At 41.9% G+C, this 25,816-nt stretch overlaps 1 protein-coding gene across 2 annotated transcripts in view; it reads left to right on the top strand.

The window, feature by feature from the left end:
* The window catches only part of ankef1a (ankyrin repeat and EF-hand domain containing 1a), a 44,241-nt gene extending 19,139 nt beyond the window's left edge, over window positions 1-25,102 (top strand). The window contains exons 3-10 of one of the 2 annotated variants that reach the window (XM_072581497.1): window positions 2,268-2,467; window positions 6,162-6,311; window positions 8,980-9,103; window positions 11,470-12,292; window positions 14,701-14,927; window positions 20,524-20,702; window positions 22,211-22,345; window positions 24,751-25,102. In XM_072581497.1, the coding sequence (XP_072437598.1) occupies window positions 2,268-2,467; window positions 6,162-6,311; window positions 8,980-9,103; window positions 11,470-12,292; window positions 14,701-14,927; window positions 20,524-20,702; window positions 22,211-22,345; window positions 24,751-24,909 (1,997 nt within the window). In that variant the 3' untranslated portion in view covers window positions 24,910-25,102. Of the gene's footprint in view, window positions 1-2,267; window positions 2,468-4,542; window positions 4,588-6,161; window positions 6,312-8,979; window positions 9,104-11,469; window positions 12,293-14,700; window positions 14,928-20,523; window positions 20,703-22,210; window positions 22,346-24,750 lie in introns of those variants that run through there. The other variant, XM_072581498.1, reaches the window with a different exon arrangement.
* Window positions 25,103-25,816: the final 714 nt, after the last annotated feature.

The following is a 25,816-nucleotide window of genomic DNA, read 5'->3' as shown; positions in this document are numbered from 1 at the left end:
AGGAAAGGAATTCCAGAGCTTACGACCCAGGCAACTGAAGGTTTAGCCATCAGTGCTGGAGCAGCAAAGCTCTGAGAAATGCAGAAGGCTAGTATTGGAGTGGAGGGAGCAAAGAACACAGAGAATCATGTGGAAGAATGAGTTAACTGTACCAATACTCTGTCAAGGGCTACTGAGCATGTGCATAAAGAGCTATGTTTTGATGACAAAGCAAAATACTGCAGATGCTGGAAATATGGAACAAATTCAGAAAGTACTGGAGGAACTCAGCAGGTCTGGCCAGCATCCTGTGGAGAGAAAATTAAGTCTGGTATGACTCTTCTTCAAATCTTTTGATGACATTGGATCACATGGGGCTGAGTCCTAATGAAAGAAGGCATGAGCAATGCACCTGCTGTACCTTGTGTCTTTATATATCTCATAAACAACAAATGTCAACAGCTTGCTTTGACCTTGTGTTCAGTCGTCATCTCTCTCAAGCTCTGTGAATGGGCCTTCCCAAAATGGGGAGAGGGTGAAGGATCACAAGCTGAAAGTTTAGGGTCACGAGCTCTGAGGCTACAAAAGCCACAATGGAGTTGTGACCAAGTGATAACAGCTATACAACTGTGCTCCATCTCTAACAGTCCTCACGGAGGGATCGGGACAATTTTCAAGCCTCTAAATCGGGTCACAGAGAAAACCTGTTTGGTAAGCTCCTGCCTTCAAAGCGACAGGTTGTTGGGATGGAGGTTTTGAGGAGCAGCAAAAACATGGAAGAATTTCAAAGCAAGGATAAGGATGTTAAAATGGCATAGAGGAGCTATAGGAGAATATGGCAGGTTATGTGGATAAATGCATAGTACAAGAGGGAAAACTTCAATTGCTTGGGATATTGGCCCCAGCTCTGAGACAGATAGGACCTAGTCTACAAAGCCAGCAGCATAAACAGTACAGTTTTCACAACACCCCATACTCCAAGGCATTACTGCAGGTACAATTATTTTGTAATATAAACATAGCAAGAGGAATGTGCACCTGTGAAAACTGTAATTAAAGTAATTGCATTTATAGTGACAGCCACCAAGGTAGTAATCTGACCACAACATAATAGACTGTAATTCAAATGGCAATATAATCTTTTGATCATGTTGTAGCTACTATAACGACAACTTAGCTCCTGAATGTTTCACTGCCACAAAGAGTAGACATGCCTTAGCTTGTGGTGATGATAATCATCTAAAGAACTCGTTTATAAATAGAAACTTCTGAAGATCATAACGTGCCTTGCTGGAAGTCATTTTGAATGCACATTGGTGATTGCATTTAAAGCAGCAAAATAAACTCTGTCAGAAATTTGTGAAATTTATTATTATTTTTCTTTGTTTGCATGTTACTTACACTGTTTTATGGGTTTGACCATGTCAATGACAACTTCATGAAACAATGACTTTGTCATGTATTGACTAACTGAAAAATCAAACATATTAATTTAGTTATTTAATTCTGTATTACCGAGAGACAAAATTATTTATTAGTATTGAAATTACATAGTCCTGTCCAACTGGTAGAACACTTCACTAATTTCAGCAAGCTTTTGTGTGTGGCATGGTGGCACAGTGGTTAGCACTACTGCCTCAGAGTGCAAGAGACCTGGGTTCAATTCCCACCTCAGGTGACTGACTGTGTGGAGTTTACACATTCTCCCTGTGTCTGCATGGGTTTCCTCCCATAGTCCAAAGATGTGAATTGGCCATGCTAAATTGTCTGTAGTGTTAGGTTAGGGGCGTGGGTTGGTGTGGACTTGTTGGGCTGAAGGGCCTGTTTCCACACTGTAAGTAATTTAATCTAGATTTTGAAAGAATTATGTGCAATCAACACCAAATTATGTTTGCATTACTGAGGATGCTAAACACCACTGCAGGCAGGTCTCGGTGTGTTGGGTGATGTTGGGTGAATGGACCTGTGTTTGCAAATGATGTTTAGAAGTTTGCAGTTTCAATGGATTTCCCATGGCAATGACAACTTTACTGACACAGTGAAACAGTGGCTTTGTCATGAAACTGAAAAATCAACCTTATTCTTTTGACATATTAAATAGGCATTCCCTTTTCAGGGAACCAGTTGTAAAAGATTTACCAGATCACTCTTCATAGGCTTACCTCCGCTGTCATGAAGCTGAAGCAAGCAGGTTTTAAGCTATCATATTATAACAGCAACAGAACTGTTTTTGGCCTATGTGTTTTTTTCGTTGTCTCTGATGCATTCTTTTTCAAACCATTTTGCAGGCATTCTATATTACTGTATTGCTCCCACTATCCGTCACCTTCATTGCTTAGAGATTTCTCTTGCACACGGAGCTGATGTTAACAACTGCTCACATGATGGAAAGCCAGTCTTCTTGTTGGCCTGTGAACAGGCCGCAGCCTGCACCGAAATGTGTCTGCAGATATTAGAGAAAGGTGCTGACCCAAATTCCAAGTTTGAGGTAAGGACATGCTAACCAATCGACCTGAGTGTATCACCTATTCAACGGCATTGAGATGAACAAGAAAGTGACATAAGAAATTCAACTTAGATATTTTGGGTAACATGACATGGATGAATAAGATTACAAAATAAGCCATCAGAAAGTCCACTTGCTCCAAATTATTCATCTATCTAGAAGAATGATAAACTTGTACATTCAATATAATGCAGGATGAAGCCATTCCACTCATGGTATTCGTTTGGTAGACCTATACAATTTATCATACACCTCTGCTCTTTCCCTTAAAAAAGTTCTCTTCAAACACTTCACCAATTTGAATGTCCAATTTAGAGTAGACCGCTGAACCGAGAAAGACATTTAAGAAACAATTAGATAAATGTAAATGGAGGAATTTTCAGGTCTTCTGGGTGGCTAACTCAAAATGGAGATAGATGATTGATCTTATTGATCTAATATATTTTAATTTTATACTTTTGTTATTTTCTTCCAATGTCTACTACAAAACCAAACAAATAAGCAGGAGTGGGCATTTCACTCTGCAGAGCCAGCTTCATCATTCAATAAGATAATGGCTCATCTGATTGTGGCTTCAACTCCACATGCCCACCTACCCACAATAACCTTTGAGATCTGTGTCAGACAAGAATCTATCTATCTCCTATTTAAAAACACTACCTCCGACCCTCTCTGGCGAAGAGAATTGCAAAGAGAAATGACGCTTTGAGCGAAGATATTTCGCCGAATCTCTGTCTTAGCTGGGACACCCCTTATGTTTGAACTGTGCCCCCTTGTTCTCGTCTCTCCCATAAGGGGAAACAGTTTTTCAGGATTTCATTTGTGGCAACAACCTTGCAATTATATGCTTTGAGTTTCTTCTGCCTCTGTCTTGTCCATTTCCAGGATTATTTTTTGATCATTTTATAATTGCTTGGTTCCTTTATCAGGCTTCACTAATTTTCTGACATTATTTATTAGCAGGAGTGCAATATTCATGACAAAAATAATGATGAACAACATTTTCAGTCATTTATTAATAACCACCAGTAGTTAATGATTAATTTTAATGGGTATTGTAACATCTAGACGAGTTTATCTACCAGAGACCTGGACTAGTGGCCCAGAGATGTGAGTTTACATCTGACTATGGTAGCTGTGGAATTTAAATAACTAAATAAGTGCAGAAGAAAGCTAGTATTAGCAATGGTAACCATGAGATGACATACAAAAGAAAATGTAGTTCACAATTATTTTGGGAAGGAAATCTGCTGTTCTTTCCCAACTTTGGTGTCTTGGGACTTCAGATCCACAGTAATGTAGTTATCTCTTAGCTGCCCTCTGGAATATTCTAGCAAATCACTCCACTTGTAGAGGGGTGAGCAATAAATGCAGAGGTTGGAAGTGACTATTCTGAATGAATCATCTTCAGTTATGCATCATAGCTGTTGGATTTTTTTGATATTGAAACATCAAGGTACAATTCTAGAAATCAAATTAATGATTTAACCAAAGGATATTAGCATTGGTATTCTGGCAAGCTAAGATCAAAATGGTTGAAGAATCTTCTTTATTCACAGTTGAATGGGATGACCATTGAACAAATGCTAGTGTCCTTCTTCAAACCAGCTCTAAGAGTATTCTCCTGCAAAACCAACTGCTATGGACAAGATGCTGTGTCTCCCCACGTAGTCCTGTTTCCTCAACTCTCAAAAGGTCAGCTTGGGAGAAACTGATTGAATTGGAATATGAAAGGCAGGAAGCAGAGCCGATTGTTTTAAGAAGTATGTCTTTGCCTCCGCCAAATCAACAGTGCTGTAATTAAGATAAGGGTCCTGAAAGTCCACAAAGATTCTAGACTCTCATCTATATTCTAAAGGAAGAACAGTGGGATCGGTCACCTCACCACCAAGGAATAGTAACCAGTAATTTTCAGCCATTGGTTCCATGTCCTGAAAGAATGACAGTTGTCCACCACAGTTAAAGATACCCAGGCAGTGCTATCAAGCAGCTCTGCAACAACTTCTTCACTGACACTCAGTTTGGTTCGATCAGAGCATTCAGCTCCTGGCTTCAGTACAGCCTTCATTTAAATATGGATAGAACTGAATTCGAGATGCCAGGTGAGAGTGATTGCCTTTGACATCAAAGTTGCTTTTAACTGTGTGATAAAAGGAACCCAAGCAAAATTAGATTCAATGGGAATCAGGGGAAAAAAATTCTCTACCAATTAGAATCATACCTGGCACAGAGGACGATGCTATTGTTGTTGGAATCAGTCATCTCAGCTCCAGGTCATCTCTGCAGGGGTTCCTCAGGATAGTGTCTTAGGCTCAGCCATTATCAGCTACATCAACAATGACATTGTCTCCATCACAAGGTCCGAAGTGGAGATGTTTGCCAATGATTGCACAATGTTCAGCACCATTCACGACTCCTCAGATACTGAAGCAGTCCATGTCCGAATGGGATATTTTCCATGCTTGAGCTGACAAACAGCATGTAACAGTTGTGCCACACAAGTGCCAGGGAATGACCATCTCCAATGACAGAATCTACTATTGGCCCTTGACATTCAATGGCATCATCATCACTGAATTCTTCACTATCAACATCCTAGAGGCTACCACTGACTAGTCAAATAACTACTGTGGCTGCAAGAGCAAGTAAAAGCCTAGAAATCTTGCAGTAGGAGTAACTTATCCCCAACTTTCCAAAGCCTGTCTAGCATCTGCATGGCACAAGTCAGGAATGTGATGGAATACTCCCCACTCACCTGGATGAGTGCAGCTTCAGCAACACTCAGGAAGCTGGACACTATATGGATTGGCATCACATCCACAAATATTCATTCCCTCCACCACCAATGCCCAATAGCAGTATTGTGCACAATCTACAAATTGCCTTGAAGTAACTTGCCAAGGCTCCCTAACTAGCACCTTCCAAACTCCTAACCACTACCTTTCGAATGAGGTGGTGGTTAGGAATACAGTACATGGGAACATCAACTCCTGCAGGTTCCCCTCCAAGCCGCTTACCATCTTGACTTGGAAATATATCACCATTCCTTCAGGGTCACTGGGGTAGCACCATGGCTCAGTGGTTAGCACCTCTGCCTCACAGCACCAGGGACCCAGGTTTGACTCTAGCCTTGGGTGACTGTCTGTGTGGAGTTTGCACATTCTCCCTGTGTCTGCATGGGTTTTCTCCGGGTGCTCCGTTTCCTCCCACAGTCCAAAAGATGTGCAGGTCAGGTGAATTGGCCATGCTAAATTGCCCATTGTGTTAGGTGCATTAGTCAGAGGGAGGTGGGTTTGTGTGGGTTACTTTTTAGAGGGTTGCTGTGGACTGGTTGAGCCGAAAGGCCTGTTTCCACACTGTAGGGACTCTAATCTAAAAAATCTTGGAATTCCCTCCCTGAAGGCATTTGCTGTGTGTCCCTACAGCAAATGGACTGCAGTGGTTCAAGAAGGCTGCTCACCACCCATCTCCTTGAGGGCAACTTGGGATGGGTGATAAACACTGGCCTAGCTAGCAATGCCCACATCCTGTAAATGAACTTTAAAATATCCTATCGTGTGATTAGTTTACTTACTGAATAATAATTTGACCTCATTACTGACCAATGGTGACAATGTTAAGTTGCTTTGTAGCTTGGGCTTGATAGATGTTTCCATATTTTTAATTACTTTTGTAGGCAACAGGACACACTGCATTAATGGAAGCATCAAGGGAAGGGGCAATCGAAGTTGTGTGTGCTATCCTGGAGAAAGGATGTGAGATTAATGTTCTACAAAATGAACGGTACAACGCTGCCCATTTTGCTGCCCAAGGGGGACACTTTGAGGTACAATAATGAAAAATTGCAAATATCCACTGATGTTACTTTAGTCATTGAATTAACTCTAACTACACAATTAAATTGTGAAAACGATTCCCCAGATTTTGTACAACCTTTGCAGTCCACAGATGCAGAATTTGCCATCAGTAATTCTAGGCATCTCCAGCGGATGTGCTGTTGAGCTGTCTTTGGACAGAGACGAACAGGATATTACTGAACTGAAGACATCTTTCACTCTTTACCCTCAGTCTCAGTGTAAACCCTTGCAAAATTACAGCTAGCAGAACAAGGTGTGACTGGGTGTTTGGCAGTATTCGAGGTTCATGGTGACTGATGAGCAGCCCCAAGTGATTTTTCTATTTGTTGAATGAAAGATGTCTCCATTATGACAAGAATTTCACACTGTTAGATAATGACTAAGTGGATGATATTCTAGCTCATACCTTAATCCCACGTCTGAATCTTTAAACTTGATATCTGTAAAATTTAAAATTAATGAAAAAGTTTAAAATTAACCATGGTGGCTCAGTGGTTAGCACTGCTGCCTCACAGCGCCAGGGACTAAAGTCGATTCCACCCTCAGGCAACTGTCTGTGTGGAGTTTGCATATTCCCTCTGTGTCTGCGTGGGTTTCCTCCAAGTGCTCCGGTTTCATCCCACAGTCCAGAGATGTGCAGGTCAGGTGGATTGGCCACGCTAAATTACCCATAGACTCCAGGGATGTGCAGGCTAGGTGGATTAGCCTTGGGAAATGCAAGGTTACAGGGATAGGGTAGGTGGATGGGTCTGGGTGGGATGCACTTCAGAGGGTTGGTGAGGACTCAATGGTCTGAATGGCCTCTTTCAGCACTGTAGGGATTATGTGATTCCTTGAATGTTGATACCAATCTCTGAGTTCTGGAGAAGAGTCATACCAGACTTGAAACTGTCACTGTTTCTCTGTCCACAGATTCTATCAGGCTTCTCCAGTGTTCTCTATGTTTTGTTTTTGATCACAGACTCAACGGCCAAACATCCTGGGCTTTCCAGCGGGAAGAATTCCAATGATTCACAACACCCTGAGTGAGAACATTTCTCCTCACCTCAATACAAAATGGCTGACCTCTTATCCTGAGGCCTTGACCTCTCATGTAAGGCTCTCCAACCAAACGGTCCCTCAAATCAGTTTGGTCAAGCCCCCTCAAAATCTTATACATGAGTCCTGCCATCACAGGAGTCAGTCTGGGACTCTCAAAATCTTGCATTTCAATCAAATCATTGCTCATTCTTCTGAACTCCAGAGAAAGTAGGCAAATTCTACTTCTATGATGGTGGTAGGTAAGACTTAGGGGAAAGACAAAAAGGTAGCTGAAATCTTGCCACCCCATTACCCAACTGAAAGGAATCAAATCCTGCTCTCTGTATCCAAAAGATGTTTCAGCTGGTATTCTACAACCATAGTGCAACCAATTCTTGGCTTTGAAACAATTGTAAGTCCCAAGTCTACACTTTATCACCTAAGTTGCAGATAGAATTGCTAAAAAAGACCGACTTAAGTATTAAGCAGTGGATGATAATATGATTGTTGGAATTGGAGGAGAAAGTGAGGACTGCAGATGCTGGAGATCAGAGCTGAAAATGTGTTGCTGGAAAAACGCAGCAGGTCACTGAAACGTTCCGCAAGAGAACACCTCTGGGACACCCGGACCAACCAACCCAACCATCCCGTAGCCCAACACTTAAACTCCCCCTCCCACTCCACCAAGGACATGCAGGTCCTTGGACTCCTCCATCGCCAGACCATAGCAACACGACGGTTGGAGGAAGAGCGCCTCATCTTCCGCCTAGGAACCCTCCAACCACAAGGGATGAACTCAGATTTCTCCAGTTTCCTCATTTCCCCTCCCCCCACCTTATCTCAGTCAAATCCCTCGAACTCAGCACCACCTTCCTAACCTGCAATCTTCTTCCTGACCTCTCCACCCCCACCCCACTCCGGCCTATCACCCTCACCTTGACCTCCTTCCACCTATCGCATTTCCAACGCCCCTCCCCCAAGTCCCTCCTCCCTACCTTTTATCTTAGCCTGCTGGGCACACTTTCCTCATTCCTGAAGAAGGGCTCATGCCCGAAACGTCGATTCTCCTGCTCCTTGGATGCTGCCTGACCTGCTGCGCTTTTCCAGCAACACATTTTCAGCTCTGATTGTTGGAATTGTATTGTACAACATTTGTGACTTGGTATATCACTGGGGTTTTGTTGCAAATGTGGATTAATATTTTGTCAAAATGATGCTTCATGTAGCTTTGTGTTGCTGCCTCTGTCAATCAAGTTGTTTAAAAAGTTGAAGGAAGTCCATAGAAAATTCATCTCCTCAAGTCATTCCAATTCGTCACCTATACTTGTAATTAACTTGCATGGTGCAATCACAAATGGTACATTCATGATGGAAAACATTAAAAGTACAGTGGTCAGCACTGCTGCCTCACCTTGCTAGGGACGCAGGTTCGATTCCACCCTTGGGTGACTGTCTGTGTGGAGTTTGACATTCTCCCCGTGTCTGTGTGGGTTTTTTCCGATGTTCTGGTTTCATCCCACAGCCAAAGATGTGTAGGTTAAGGGGATTAGCCATAGGAAATGTGGGTTAGGCTGGGGGATGGATATATTGCTTGCTGACATGTGTGTCTTTATTTAGGTGATTCGTGCCTTGGTTGCTCATGACTGTGACATTGATGTTATCAATATGGATGGAAACTCAGCTTTACATCTGGCAGCGTTGGGAGGCTTTGTTGACACTGCCAGGTTCCTGGCACAAAGAGGTACAGAAATGAAACTCTTGAGCTGAGGGAAATGCACAATCTAGACTCATCTGTTCTCATGGGGGAGTCTTAACTTTTGATGCAGTGAGTGTACACCCAGTGGCTTGTTGGGAAATCCAGAAGTCTCTATTGGTGTTTTAACCATGCACCCCTTTAGAAACCAGGCCCATCACCCGTCTGACTCAGCCCACTTAATACACGAGGAAAGTGCAACATACCCTGAACTCCAAACTGAATTCCAGGGGAACCAAAGGTTACAGGAACAATGCAGGAACATGGATGTGTGGAATGTCAGCTTAACTATGATCCTAATGCATTGCAGCAGCAAGGGACCGAATGGCATACTCCAATCCCAATTTCTTATGGACTTATAAAATCTGCTTGACTTTCATGGGCATATCGCACTTGCGGGCCCGCATTGGTCCATTGCTTAAAGAGAGAGAGAGAGAGAATGGCACAAAAGGTGTCCATTTGGTCCATCATGCTCAAAAGCTATGCAGTTAGCCACACAGTTTGTCACCCTATACCCCCTGCTGAAAAGTTTCCTCCTTCAAGTATTCATTTACTTTCCAGTTTGAGAGTTACTGTGGAATCTGCTTCCCCTGACCTCTCAGGCAGAGTATTCCTAATCCCAACATATTGCCAGGGTTGGAGGGTTTGAGCTATAGGGAGAAGCTGAATAGGCTGGGACTACTTTCTCTAGAGCCTTGGAGGCCAAAAGATGGTTTATAAAGTCATGAGAGGCATAGATAGGTTAAATGATCAATGTCTTTTCCATAGGGTAAGGGAGTCCAAAACTGGAGGGCACAGGTTTAAGGTGAAAGAGGAAAGATTTAAAAGGGACCTAAGGGCAACTTTTTTAAGCAGAGTGTGGTGCTTGTATGGAATGATCTGCCAGATGAAGTGGTGGAGGCTGGTACAATTACATTTAAAAAGCATTTGATTCAGTTTATAAATAGGAAAGGTTGAGAGGAATATGGGCCAAATGCTGGTAAATAGGACTAGATTAATTTAGGATATCTGGTCAGCATGGACAAGTTGGACCGAAGGGTCTGTTTCTGTGCTGTACATCTCTATGATTCTATAACTTTAAAGCAGGCAGGAACAGGAGTTAGGAAGCAGGCACCCACCAGGGACCCAAAGAAATTGCCTGACTTATAATAAGTGCACGAGGGTTGGGGTGGGAGGAGTTTCAGTTTGGCAGGGGCTGGGACAAGAGAGGTTCTGGAGCACAGAAGAGCTCTCTTGTTTCTTCTAGATCCCAAGTTAACTTCCCAAGTTCTAAAATATATCACTTGCCTTGACTTCTGCTGGCCACTCTCCACCAGGTTCCTGCAGCAGCTTCAATAGCTCGCCACAACTTTAAGATGCAAATGCAATTTCAGAATTGGCAAAGGTGAGATGCTGCCTGGTGTGAACACAGCTTCAACCCATTGGGTCTGTACTGACTCTTCTAAAAAGCTGCCCAAATAGTCCCAATCTCTGTTCTTTCTCTGCCATCCTGCAAGTAGAGGTTTATAAAATCATTTAGAGTATAGATAGGGTTCGTGGTAGATGTCTTTTCTCTGGGATGGAGGATTTCAGGACTTGGGAGCACATTCTTAATGTGAAAGGATTGTGTTTTAAAACAGAAATAAGAGGAAATGTTTTTACAGAGAGGGTGGTTTGCGTGAAAATGAACTTTCTGAGCAAGTGGTGGATGCGGGTGCAATTACGACGTTTAAAAGACATTTGGATAAGTACATGAATAGGAAAGGTTTGGAGGGATTTGGGCCAGGAGCAGGCAGGTGGGACTCGTTTAGTTTGGGATAATGTTTGGCATGGAGTGGTTGGACCGAAGGGTCTGTTTCTGTGCTTATGACTCTGTAAGGAGGTATCCAGTTCAAATTTCAGATCAGTCAGTCACCTATCATAACATCTCCCACGCTCTGTTCCTGATGATCAAGGTTAAAATTGACCCTCTATCTCGATTTCAACAGGACTCCTTTAGAGCAGGATAAAAGGTCTGCCAGATGATGGCACTCAGCAGTAAAGTGGTTTTGATACAGCCACAGCTAAGGATGGTTAGAAAATCCTGCAGGGGCCCTTAAATTTACAAACCAGAGTTTTCAATATGTGTCATCAGGTGTGAATTCCTCAAACACATCTGACTGAATTGTCAAGAAGGAACATGCAGCTTATTGACCCTCAGTATGTTCGCCAAGTGCGCAGGGGTGGAGTAGTAGCGTCATAATCTTCTCCTGTAAGATGGAAAATGGCCCGCTCAGCCTACTTTACTGACTGAAAAGAAAACGCTGTTAAGTTTTTAGCAGGGCACAGCTTGCAATTCCTTTCTCATTCGATCTCTCGGCTCTCTTTCCCCTCAGGGAGCAACCCCAAAACGAAAAACCTGCAGCAAAAGACCCCAGCGGTTGCCGCAAAAGCCAACGGTCATAAAGCTGTGTCGAAGGAACTCCGCAAGGTTGAGCGCCTCCTCACCAAGTACGCCAAGCCCGACGTGAAAAATCCCAATGCACCCTGGGCGATCCGGCTCTATGACTGGTCGATGTATCACGAGCTCGCACTTCGGAATCTATTTGCCACCGTGGACAGAGGCGATGGCACCTTGGCAAGGGAGGATTTTGCCGCCATCCTTATGGAGAAAAATGCCCCAATGGCAGAAGAAGAAATAGCTGCACTAATAGCCGCCCATGACAAGGGCCGGACCGGAGTCATCGACATCAACGAGTTCTTCAAAGGCACGAAGTACCTCGAAAAGGTTTTCCTTATGTCTTCATATGAGCCCAAGAAGAAAAAGGGAAAGAAGGGAAAACGTGGGAAAAAGGGAAAAGTTGCGATACCCATACCGATTTGCACCCTTCCTGAAGAACATATGATTCGGCGGGAGGATGGGGGCCCACCAGAGTTTATGATCGAAAGCCACAAGACATTCACGGATAGAAATCGATTCAGCCGTGATAACCCACCCCAGCATCCTCTGCAAGATGACTCTGCATGGTACTTGGACAAACCAGAAAAGGTCTACACAAATATTAACTATGCAGCGAGAGCAGAGGATATGCAATCATTAAAGAAAGCATTTATCCAGGGAGTGCCAGTTGATGTGCAGGACAAATTTTTTACCACTCCACTTATGGCAGCCTGTGCGGATGGGAATTATGCACTTGCCAAATACCTCATCGAATCAAAGTATGCCTGACTCCTTTTCTAGCTACTGTTAAAAGTAATCTGGCATTGATTTTATTGAAGCAGTATTTCTGCACACTTGATTTGATGGTTGATTTCACCAAGACTTTGAGGGGAACAGATGGGCAAATTGAGAGAAACTAGATTGTGGTCCACAAATTGTAGCAACGTTCAAATAGGAGATTGTAAAAGTTTGGAACATCCTTCCCCAAATGACAATTGGTCTGTCAATTTGTTAATTCTGTATCTGAGATTGATAGACTTTTGTTCACCAATGGTATTAGAGCGATGAGGGCAAAGCCAGGCATGTGGAGTTAGATTACGGATCAGGTTTGATCTGACTGAGTGGCTGAGTAGACTCAAAGGGCGAGATGGCCTTCAGTCCAACCAATTCATGCTGACCATAATCCCAAAATGAATTGGTCCCACCTTTCTGCGCTTGGCCCATATCCCTCCAAACCTTCCCTATTCACGCACTTATCCAAATACTTCCTATGCAATGTTCCTGCAAACACATTCCAGATGGGTATGCTGTGGATTGGGTGATCAGCTCACACACACTGACACACATATTAAGACTCCTCACACTGGGTCTTTCCAAGACCAAGAGTCACCTCCTTCCTAGGGACTACCATGCACACACGTACAGAAAGAATATTTGTGAAAAGATATGAAAAATACAGATGTATCCTATGAATAGGGTGAACAGTCAAGATCTCTTTTCCAGCGCAGAGGAGTCCAAAACTAGAGGGCATAGGCTTAAGATGAGAGGGGAAAGATTTAAAAGGGACCTAAGGGACAACTTCTTCTTGCAGAGGGTGGTGCATGTATGGAAAGAGCTGCTAGAGAAAGTGATGGAGGCTGGTACAATTACAATATTTAGAAAATACCTACATGGGGACATGAATAAGAAAGATTTCAAGGGATATGGGCCAAATGCTGGCAAATGGGACTGGATCAGTTTAGGGATATCTGGTCAGCATGGATGAGTTGGACCAAAGGGTCAGTTTCCATGCTGTAAACTCTATAACTCAATGACTATCATATATAAAACTATTCATTGATTGCAATATGTACAGTTGAATCTATAGCTAATGTTTTTTATTCAGATTTTTTGTTTCCTCTTGTACTGGGAACACCAGTCAAAGCCCCACTAACTTTCCTTCCCCATTGCAAAGTAAGACAAGAGAGCCACCAGCAGTGGAAACGATACTGGGAGCCCACCAAGAGCATGTTCATGAACCTGACACCAGGAAATCAGATGACCTAACTTCCCTTTAAATTCCCCCATGATCTGTCTATGATAGCGAGGCCTTCTAATTTTTATCTTTTATCGTTTACCCTGAGCTGGGGACCAGAAATCAGGTAAAGTATGTTGAAAGCAAGTATTAATTTTGTTTCGATGTTGTTCTTTTTATTTTAGTCATTGAAATTTCTTGAAAAAGCAAAGATGATAAATGTTTGCTGTTACTTTCATCAAGTAGGGCAGCAAGGAGCATTATCTGTATCCTTGATTGCTCTTTCTGTTTGAATCTTAATACGACTGCAGTACCTGGATGCGATGCAGATAATTGTGGATGCACTTTGCATCCTTTCTGACAAGTAGAGAAGAGATGAGGAACCATAAATTGGGCTCCATAGCACCTGTACTTTAAGTGCTACAGATCTATAACATGACAGTACAATTCCACTGCAGTCTATGTTGGAGACCATAGAGTTAAGGGCCAAAGAGAAAGACATTCTTTATCCATATTGGATAAAGGGCCTAGGCCATTAACATAGGCAAATCAGGAGCCTTAATCCTACTTCAGTCCCCTCGAGTAACACTGTCATGTATCAAAACCTCCTCAGAGCTCCCCATTTCATGACAGGCTATTAGCATACTGCAAGTGAAATGCCTCAAAATAAACACGACTGAAGTTTGGCAGATTCCTCTGCCAAGCAAGAGTTGGGGCTTAATGTCTCTCAGTACTATTTTGTTAATTCACTTAGGTTTTATCAATTTTTATGTTCAGTCTTGTCATTGGTTGCCAGAATTAGTTTGAGATTCAATCTGATATGGACTTGTTTTTGATTATTTCCTTAAGTGATTTGTATTATTTGCCATTGATATATTTTGGTTGTTTAATAATATCAAACAATTCAGGACTGATGAAATATTTGTGTTGTAGTAAGACATAAGATATAAGGTTACATCACATTCTTTACAAAGGTTTATCAGGAAACCCCTTTTAAATTACTACAGCAAGGGTGTTCTCAGTCGGTGTCATATTGTACATTATCTTCCTAAACCAGCATTTTAACTGAGTTAAATATGACCACTTAGACTAAGCACGTACAAGTAGTGAACAGCTCTGCTAGAAACTAGATATCATAATGCAGCTATGTTGTAATGTTTTGTGTATTCCTAGGGCTAATGTAAACGCATATGATAATTTACTGTGGACACCTCTTCACCATGCTTGCCATTCAGGAGAGCAGGGCATTGTTGAATTGCTACTGAATGCTGGTGCGTCGGTTAATGCAGTTTCCATTAATGGAGCCACACCTTTAATGAGAGCAATAGAGAGCTGCAAATTGGAATGTGTAACATATCTGATTAACCATGGAGCTAGTGTTGACATGGAGAACAATAAAGGTATGCTAGCACTGGGCGACAAAATTGAAAGAAAAATAGCTAATGTAAAAAGAATTGGGGGGTGAATTTTGACTTGACTTGAAAGGGTAAGGTGACTGATTGTGAATCAGCGACCAGCTTTGCATCTCTCAGCACTTTCTTTAGTTCCACCACGTCCGTTACAATAAATCAAAGATTTGACTCAGTGGATCCAAATTTTCCAGTTAATACTTTCGGAATGTTAAAAAGAATCCAAGAGAGAAATGAGTAAAAGAAGAGAACATGCTTAATATTTCAAAAAGATAGAAGGTTTGTTTGCACGTGGTTAGCTAGCAATGCTGTCTTGTGGTGCCTGCAGCATTATGGGCTCAGCTGCAAGTGATGTGATTCCCAAACTTCATCTGTGCTCATTAAATAAAGACAAAAAAAAAGCTTGTTCTTACATAATGTCCTCAAAAGCTTAAGATGCCTTAAAGCTCTTTCCAACCAGTACAGTACTTGTAAGTGTAGGGTCCCTGCTAACACCACCATGCATGTATATTATTGACAAGTTCCAGAGATGGTGTGCCTGTGCATCAGTGATGGCCTATATTAAAATTACTGTTCTACTTGCTAATATCCTGTGATCTCTCCTGCACCTTACTGACAAGGTCACTCTATATCTTACTTGTAAAGTCTCTCTTACATCTTACTGGTAAGGTCTCTACACCTTACCGGCAAGGTCTCTCCTACATCTTACTAGCAGGGTCTCACCTACATCTTATTGGCAATGTATTTCCTGTGTAATGTTAGAAGGGTTTGTCCTATACCTGAATGGAAAAGTCTCTCCTACACCTTACTGACAGGGTTTACCCTACACCTTGTGAGCAGGGTCTCTCTTACAAATTGTCAGCAGGGTCTCTCCTCCACCTTACTGACAGGGTCTCTCCTACAACTTACTGACAGGGTTTACCCTACACCTTACTGAAGTATCTCTGGACATTGGAGTCATCGAAGAAAAATTAACAAACAGTGCAATTCAAAGTTGACCTTGGAGAAGCCTATGTGGGCGAACTCACAGAGGGGAGCAGTTAAGTCACTTTTTTAAGTGAAACCCGACTTTTTTGTGTGTAAATCTCCAATCATTAAGTAGAATGGGTTCCCTTTTGTTTATATGCTTTATCGAGATGTGTAACTTTAAAAATATAAAACGTAGATATTAAGTTAACCTGGAGCAGTATTTTTAGACCAGTATCACTGTGCTATTTTCTAGGTCTGTACGTTATTAAGGTGCAAAAATGGCCTTTAGTAGAGTGAGGTGCTCTTCCTGTCAGATGTGGGAAATTACAAAGAGTTTCAATGTTACTGATGATTATGTTTGCAGTAAGTATGTTTGGTTGCGAATTCTATCAGATCGTATGGATCAGTTGGAGAGGCATTTAGAGGCAATGAGGAATTTACAGGAGCTAGGGGCAGTTGCAGGAACGAAGATAAACTGAAGATACTGTCAGGTAGATAGGGGACCTCCAGGAAAGGTAGGAGAGGTGGGCAGGTCATGCAGGAGTCTCCTGTGGCTATCCCCATCTTAAACAAGTTTTGGAAAATGTAGGGGGTGACGGCCTCCAGGGGAATTCAGCACTGACAACCAGGTTTCTGATTCCAGGACTGGCTCTAATGTAATGAGGGTAACGTCAGATTCCAAGTGATTGATTGCGTTAGGGGACTCTCTAGTTAGAGGCACAGACAGATGATTCTGTGGCCGACAGTGAGATAGCAGAATGGTGTGCTGCCTCCCTGGAGAAGATGCAGAATATTCTCAAAGGGGAGAGGGACCAGCAGGAGGTTGCTGTACACATCGGAACTAATGCATAGGAAGAGAAAAGGATGAGATTCAGAGGAGAGAATATGGGAAGTTAGGCAGGAATTTAAAAAGGAAGTCCACAAGGGCAGTAATTACTCCTGGAGCGAGCTAGTGAGGGTAGGTATAAGAGAATAGCATGGCTGAGGAACTGGTGCAAGGTACTATAGTGAGCAGGAAACTGAGAAACAAATTTGTAAGGCGATCTCAGATATCTGTCAGAATAATTGGTTGGTTATGGTTGGGGATTGTCCAAACATTGACTGGCATAGTGTTAAGTGCTTGGATGGAGAGGAATTTGTTAAGTATATACAAGAAAATCTTCTGATTCAACATGTAGATGTACCTGTACATGTAGAAGGTGCAAAACTTGGCCTACTCTTGGGAAATAAGGCTGAGTAAGTGACTGACGTGTCAGTGGGGAAGCTCTTTAGGGCTAGTGACCATAATTCTATTAATTTTAAGATAGTGATGGAAAAGGATAGACCTGATCTAAAAGTTAATGTTCTAAATTGGAGGACGGCCAACTTTGACGGTATTAGGCAAGAACTCTCAAAAATTGATTGGGGGCAGTTGTTTGTAGGTAAAGGGATAGCTGGAAAATTGGAAGCCTTCAAAAATGAGATAACGAGAGTCCAGAGACAATGGTAGGCATAGGGAATGCTGGGTAACTAGAGAAATTGAGGTTTTGGTCAAGAAAAAGAAGGAAGCATCTGTCAGGTATAGACAGCAGAGATGAAGTGAATCCTTAGAAGAATATAAAGGCAGTAAGGGAGTATACATAAGAGGGAGATCAGGAGGGCAAAAGGGGACATGGGATAGCTTGGGCAAATAGGGTTAAGAAAAATCTAAAGGGTTTTTACAAATACATCAAGGACAAAAAGTTAATGAGGGAGAGAATGGGGCCCCTCAAGGATCAGCAAGACAGCCTTTGTGTGGAACTGCAGGAGATGGGGGAGATACTGAAATAGTATTTTGCATCAGTGTTTACTGTGGAAATGGAAAAATATGGGGAAATAAATAGCGACATCTCGAAAGATGTCCAAATTACAGAAGAGGAGGTGCTGGTCTGCTTAAAACGTATTAAAGTGGGTAAATCCCCAGGACCTGATCAGGTGTACCCTTGAACTCTGTGGGAAGCTAGGGAAGTGATTGCTGACCCCTTGCTGAGTTAGTTGTATCAACGATAACCACAGGTCCGGTGTCGGAAGACTGAACGATGGCTAACGTGGTGCCACTATTTAAGAACGGTGGTAAGGAAAAGCCAGGGAACTATAGACAGGTAATACTGACATTGGTGGTGGGTAAGTTGTTGGAGGGAATCCTGAGAATATACATGTATTTGGAAAGGCGAGGACTGAATACAATATATTGAGGGCTGAGCTGTGGATGTGATCAATATGAGCTTCAGAAAGGCGTTCAACAAGGTTCTTCATGGTAGACTGGTTAGCAAAGTTAGATCACATAGAATGCAGGGAGAACTAGCCATTTGGACACAGAAACTAGCTCAAATGTAGAAGTTGGAGGGTTGCTTTTCAGATTGAAGGCCTGTGACCAGTGGTGTACTACAAGGATTGGTGCTGGGTCCACTGCTTTTCATTATTTATATAAATAATTGGGTGTGAACATTGGAGGTATAGTTAGTCAGTTTGCAGATGATACCAAAATTGGAAGTATGCTGGACAGCGACGAAGTTTACCTCAGAATACAATGGTATCTTGATCAGATGGGCCAATGGGCCGAAGAGTGGCAGAAGGAATGCAACCCTAAAACTCGGTTATGCATATCTTAGTTTGCAGTAAGCCCCATTTGCCTCTGACCCCAGTACTCACTGACCTGGCTCCTGGTCCAATAATGTCTCAACATTAAAGTCTTCCTCTTTATGTTGGAGATCTTCCATTCCTCACCCACATCCAACCTGAATTCAGAATCATCAGTGCCATGCATAACCTAAACCCATGGGTGTGAGTCAGTGCTATGAAAAGTATTGACCTGATGGGAGTTTGTGCCCTGCCTATTTTCTGGAAGCAGTCGTGTTGGTGTTGTAAATGTCCATGCCTGTCTGACCATGCCTGTATTCGATTGCACCATGCAGTGACTTGGAGTTACTACACAACAGACAGGACCAAACCATAGTTTGATTCAATTTTTTAAGAAAACACTATAATTTTTAAATCCCAGCTACAAACTGCTGGGCACGACCTGACCTCCAATCAGAAATCTGTTCCAACCCAATTTCAGTACAAATAAATATTATTGGGTCTGAAATAAGTGGCGAACATGTCCAAGGGGCCAAATGGCCTACTTCTGTTCCTATTTCTTACAGTTTTAGTTATGGTCTTGAAATCATATACTGTCCAGGTCACATGATGGTTGGCTCATAATGCTTTGGTAAACATATTAACATAACAATCCAGTCTTTGCTGTAGTCACATCCGTTACTCAATTTTTAACAATCCATTTTTAACCTTCCTACATTTGCATTTATGTCATTATAGCGGAAATCCCCAAATCCTTATCAACAAACCAGAGGCAGAGCAGTTCCAATGGGTCTATGATAGTCAATTGTTTAAAACTCTGCCCCAAGACATAGGGAGCTAGGCAGAAAATGTCCTCATTCCCCCAGACCAAAATAGGCCACTGATTTTAAACAGGGCAGCAAACTGGTGGATCTGGGTGGGGTTTTCACACTTTAGCTTCTGTGCAGCAACCTGTTTATCCCAGGGGTCAATATTTCAGTGCTTCAGCATTGTTAAAATTTTGTTTAAAAAATCCTGAATTCCAAATTATAGGATTTACAGGAGGATTTAATATGTTTTAAATGAAGAGCATGGGTCAGGAGAATTGGGCAGGCAGATGTAATGCAAATGTAATGGTTTACTTAAACACATATAGAGGACATAACTGGAAGATTTGAAAAATGGAGAGTCGATGAGTGTAAGCTGGGAGAGTCAAGAGATTCAAAAGGTTTAACTTTTTCATTTTTGTCGTGTTTATGTCCTTGTGAATGCTATGCATATTCATGCATTTTTTTTATCCAATCTCTTTTAAGCTTCTAAAGTTTCTAAAGTATTTTTGCTCAATTACATTGGAGAAATTTGATTGGCATTGACTAATGAAGCTGTTTCATTGGTGCATGGCCATAAATTTAAGAATGTCATCAGTGTTTAATTCAGTTCTCTTTAGGTTCTCTAAAGCAACATTTAGTGTAAAATTAAAGTCAAATAATTCTGTTCACCACAATCTTTTGATGCTCCTGCTCACCACATCTACCACACATGTTGCCGTATGTAGGAATTTCTCAGATACTCTGCACTGTCAGAGTTGATGTTTTTGAATAAATTATTAAAACATCTGCAGTCTCAAATGGACACAAAAGATGTCCCATGCCATTATTTGAAGAGAAACAAGGGAGTTCTTACAATATTCCAGTCAATATTTACACCCTCAATGAATACCAATTAAAAACTGGTGAGCAGTTTATCCAATGCCTATTTGTATCACCTTGTTGTACACAATTCAACTGCTGTGTTTGCCTACTGTACAACAGTAGATACATTTCAAAAGTGCTTGGCTGTGAAATTATTTATGGTTTTTTGAGAAATTAGAGACATATGCATTTTTTTGTTCTATCTCTTTAGATGTTTCTATGGACTGGGCCTTTTTTTGCTCAATTATGTTTGAGACTGATGGAGAAATTGGTTTGACACTGGTTGATGACACTATTACTTTTGTGTGGTATATTTTACAAAGCCATTTTTTTTGTTCCATTTAAATTAGGGCAAAATGCTTTGGATATTGCAAATGCCTATGCAGATGTAAGGATAACTCAAGTGGTCAAGGAGAAACTGGATAGCCTGCCAAAGAAAGAGAAACCCAAAAAAGGTGGGAAAGGTGCAAAAGGAGGAACTTCCGCTTCTTCAAGGCTTCAGGCAACTCTAGCTGGAGCTGAAATGATGGTAAACTAGCACCTCCTGTCTCTTGTTCTTGAGGGTGTATTGATAAATTTACTTTGAAGATGTAGCCTACTCTATGAGTGGTGAATATGGGATGCAGACATCCGTGGAGCTAGATTTCCATTCTTTGCCTGAGAGTGGAACATGAGCTCATCCTGGCTTTCCAGCACTGACATAGACAGGTCATCAGTGACATCACTATGGGGCAATTGTCAGACACCTTTCCTGACGCCCCCACCTCCAACACCTCGCAGGAAATCTAACTCCCCTACTTAGTCAGAGGTAGGATAGAAGTAGATTCCAGATTTGGAAAGAGGGTGCAGTGATGAAAAAAATGTAAGAGAAATTAATTTTAGCTTGCCACCTTTTGCAGGTTCATTCAGATTCATTAAGAGAAAGAGATTCATTTAAGAAATAAAAGGAAAAACTAAAAAGAAGCCTGAAATTTTCCAGAGACAAGGGGCCAGCATTCTAGGCAAGCCCAGGGGCCTTGCCTGCCTGAACAGTAACTAAAGACCACCCAGCAGAGAAAACACCCTACCACCCATCCCCCTCAACCACTTCCACATCAACCATCATCACCATCAACACTTGAAGCCTCACAGTTGGAACTTTTAAAGTCTATGATATCACGAAAATTGGTGAGAGGGTGCCTTTACCGTGAAAAGCCCCCTCTCAATTATTTGCCATCCATTTCAAGTTGCTAGTCTTTGCAAGCAGGAAGGCTTCTGACTGGCCTTCCAGCTTCTGAAAGTCCAGTTTGCCACTCTCAAGGGGTCAGAGGATTCTGTTTTGTGCCTTCTCAAGGGGCACCTCCAGGAAGATGCCAAAGTGGGACTGTTTTGGGTTGGTGATCCAGTAGCAGGCCATCTCCTGTATTCCAGGCTCAGGGCCTCATAGGAACACATTCCTACACAGCTGAAATGTCATGCTGTCCACTATTCAACGTCATTAGGATAGACTGGCCTAGAAAACCTTGTGGCCATTTCACCAGATGCCTGCCAATATAAAGCCCATTGACACCATCAAAAACTGAACTATAATCCAAGGGTACATTTCTTTCTTAGTGTCAGGGACAGTAATTTGGCAAAAGGTCATGCGAATGAATTGCATGTATTGAATTCATTGAGGTCAGCACTATATTCTATCACCTGGTCTTGGGAGTGTATTTTCAGGGGCTTTCCCCTCATGATTGGGATGCAACCACACCACATGGAATGCAGTGATCCAGAAATTCTAGGACAAAGAGGCAGTCTTCTGGGACAATGGTAGTGTCCTGACCTCTGAGTCAGAAGATCTAGGTCAAGTCCCACTTGTTCCAAGATGTTAAAACATGACCGAAAAGATTGATATAAAAACATCAATTTTTTAATTCTGTGGATTTATTGTTGCAAAATTAATGTTTAAATGAATTCTGGAGCATGCATATTCTCTTTGATGCAATTTGATTGATAAAATCCCACTTGAAATAAATACTCACTTTTTACTCTCATGCATTTATGTTTTAACAGACACCGTTTTCAACTCAGCCTCGTGCATTGAAATCACCAAAGAGAGAGTTTCCCAAGGATAGCATAGCAAAGAAAAGTGAAATGCTAAACAGTGGTATTGCCAAGAAAATTGACATTACATTTGTACCAAAGATTGTAAGTACAGGATGCTCTGCAAGAGCATTTTCTCTGCAACAAATTGTAAATAATCTAAAGGTCTGAAAGTTTGCAAGGTTCCTAAGAATTTCCTAAGAATAGGTCAGCATGCCATGATGCCTGAATTCTAGAGGAAGATTGGAAATGGCATGGTAAAAGTAAAGTCAAATTCTGTTCTATGGTAACTCAATGGCCCAGATCTTCCATTTTCCAGACGTTCAGATTCATGTTTAAGGATATGCATTAAGAGTCTTCAGAGGTCCCAGAGCACTGAGTCCTTGGAATTGTTCAGGAAGCTCAGACATGTAATAAGCAATTCCCCAGCCTCCTGGGACCCTGCACAAATATTTTCAAATCTATTAAGTCTCAGCTGGCTGGACAGTTGGTTTGTGATACAGACAGAGTAAAACCAACAGTATGGGTTCAATTCCTGCACCAGCTGAGGTTACCATGCAGGGGTCTCCTTCACAACCTCCTCATTTGCCTGAGGTGTGGTGACCCTCAGGCTAAACAGCCACCATTTGTATAGCTCTCTTTGGCCCTCTAATAAAAGAGCACCCTTATAGTCGGACTGCAACTGCAGCAGGACTGCAACTTCCCTTTATATTTAAAACTTGGGAGGGATATGACTTATTTACCGGGATTGTTACCTAGGAAATGTTAGTAGGTTAAAAACTGTGTCCAACTCCTGGGTAACAACACCCCATCCAGCTCCCCACTGATCTTCAACTTTCCAACATCCTGATCCACTGAACCTCCCACCTGAACCCCAACCTCCAATGTCCTTCCACTGACCTCCCTTCCCTGATGTCCTGTCCAATTGATAAACTTGGCTCTCCTTCAGCTTGGAGTTGGACACCACTTAATTTCACTTCTATCAGTACCCTGATCGCCACACAACTGCTGCATTCACCAATACTCCACATTCTGGACATCTAATGATCCAAAACTAATTCAATATCAAAGTAAATTTTCATGTGTTTTTTTAATGTTTGATCATTCCTTTCACTCCAGCATTAAACTCCCTGAATATTGTTCACCTCAACCTCACCCTGGTCACTATGAGCAATTTAGCATGGCCAATCCCCCTAACTTGCACATCTTTGCACTGTGGGAAGAAACTGGAGCAATGGGAGGAAACCCAGGCAGGCGCAGAGAGAATGCACAAAATCTATGCAGACAGTTACCAAAGGCTGGAATCAAACACAGGTGCCTGGCACGGTGAGGCAGCAGTACTGACCACTGAGCCACCATGCCACCCCTTTCCCAACATCATGTGAGTTAGAGATATAGTATCATTTTCTGATATCTATACTTCCACAGCGATGGTGCAAATGCAAGTTGTTTGAGGTCACATTGGCAACTTTTGTGTGTTACATGCACAGATCTTGCATACTCGGGATTGCAGTGTAGTACAAACAGTACCACAACATAAACAGATCATGGGAACGGAATCATGTGCCTTGAAAACCTACTCAGTCAAAGTGGATAGTGAAGAAGGCATTTGGTATATTTTCCTTTATTGATCAGAGTATGGAATACAGGAGTTGGAAGGTCATGTTATGGCTATACAGGACATTGGTTTGGCCACTTTTGGAATATTGCATGCAATTCTGGTCTCCTTCCTATTGGAAGGATGTTGTGAAACTTGAAAAGGTTCAGAAAAGATTTACAACAATGTTGCCAGGGTTGGAGGATTTGAGCAACAGGGAGAGGTTGAATAGGCTGGGGATGTTTTCCCTGGGGTGTCAGAGGGTGAGGTCTGACCCTATAGAGGTTTGTAAAATCATAAGGGGCATGGATAGGATAAATAGGCAAAGTCATTTCCCTAGGGTAGGAGAGTCCTGACCAACACGGCATAGGTTTAGCGTGAGAGGGGAAAGATATAAAAGAGACCTAAGGGACAGAGGGTGGTACATGTATGGAATGAGCTGCTAGAGGAAGTGGTACAGGCTGGTACAATTCCAACATTTAAAAGGCATCTGGGTGAGTATTTGAATAGGAAGGGTTTGGAGGAATTTGGGCTGGGTGCTGGCAAGTGGAACTAGATTAGGTTGGGATATCTGGTCAGCATGGACAAGTTGGACTGAAGGGTCAATTTCTGTGATGTACATTTCTATGACCCTATGACACTAGGGAGTTAGGAATTCAGGGAGTTAGGAAGTTCACCAAAATGAAGACATACTCCACATCATCCCCCTCACCAAAATGTTGCATACAAAGTCCCTGATGATGGATCTTTATCAGAGAAACAAGTAAATTCAACACAACTTGTACTTTTAGTTTCTCCTTTCTATAAAGAGTAAGAAGGTCAAAAATGTGACTTTTCTCTGCACAGAAATAGCCAATTTTTACTATACTATCTGAATTTTGATGGTTTAAGAGAATTTTACATTTCATTGCAGATATGGACCACCCCACCAACAACCGAAGAGCTAATTCAAAGGAGAGTACAAAACCGGGAGAAATTCACCTATGAAGTGGATTTTAATGCTTACCTAATGCCTTTCAAGAGAAACATAAAAAAGAAATTGGAAGAAATAAATAACTCCTCTTCCAAATAGGCAGGACATTTGCCACTGCAGACATTTGGGATGCTTGCACTGATCAGAGGAATGTGAAGGAATAAAAGACACACACAACAGAATGGCTCTTTGTTACAATGGCTTTCACATACTTATTATACATAGGCTTGTGTAACTCTTAATGTCTCATTGGGAAAGGCTGCAAGATGTAAGCAGTTTTATCAAAAGTGATCCTGCTTTGGTTAATGATATTATATATACATTAATTAAACACAAAACTTCTTTATTTCTCTATTTTGATTTTTCTTACAATGCACTGTGGGCACCATGTTCCTTGAAGTATGAGGAAATGTTTTGCTTAATTAATTTTTTAGCAATAGACTGGTGAGACACATTGAAATAGACACAGAAAAACATAGAATTACATAGAAGTCAGAACACAGAAACTGACAAATCATCCAGCCAACTACTATTAGCTGCTCCCTATAAAAGGACATAATCCTAATCACATTCACCCATCTCACTCCCAATCATTACATTGATCTAATCTAGCCTTGAATGTTGACCTCACCTTGCTTCTGTCTCTGAAGGTGAAATAACACATCCCCATTCCCCAACAGAGATGGCAGCCCCACCAATTTTCATCTTCATGTGTAGCATTTTCAAAAGCTAAAAGGTTCATCAAAAAGTTGAATTTTTCCAGAGGTTCTTAAGGGTGGAGAGAGAAGTAGACAGGAAGAAAGTGACACAAAATTTCTGAACTTCTTTAGAACTGAAGTGATTAATAATTATCAAAAATGTGTAATGTTAGAAATTTGCATTAAAATATGAGGTTGTTTTTCAACTTCCTCGAGGGTATAGGGAAACCTAACCAAAGTTGAAGATTCTTCCCCCAGTGGCAGCGCAAATGTAAATGCTGTGAGGATGATAGTGGATGGAAGCTGGT

Source organism: Chiloscyllium punctatum, chromosome 11 (assembly GCF_047496795.1).
Source record: "Chiloscyllium punctatum isolate Juve2018m chromosome 11, sChiPun1.3, whole genome shotgun sequence".
NCBI classification, from domain to species: Eukaryota; Metazoa; Chordata; class Chondrichthyes; order Orectolobiformes; family Hemiscylliidae; genus Chiloscyllium; species Chiloscyllium punctatum.
The sequence above is the reverse complement of the archived record's forward strand: the minus strand, read 5'-3'. Positions and strand labels throughout refer to the sequence as shown.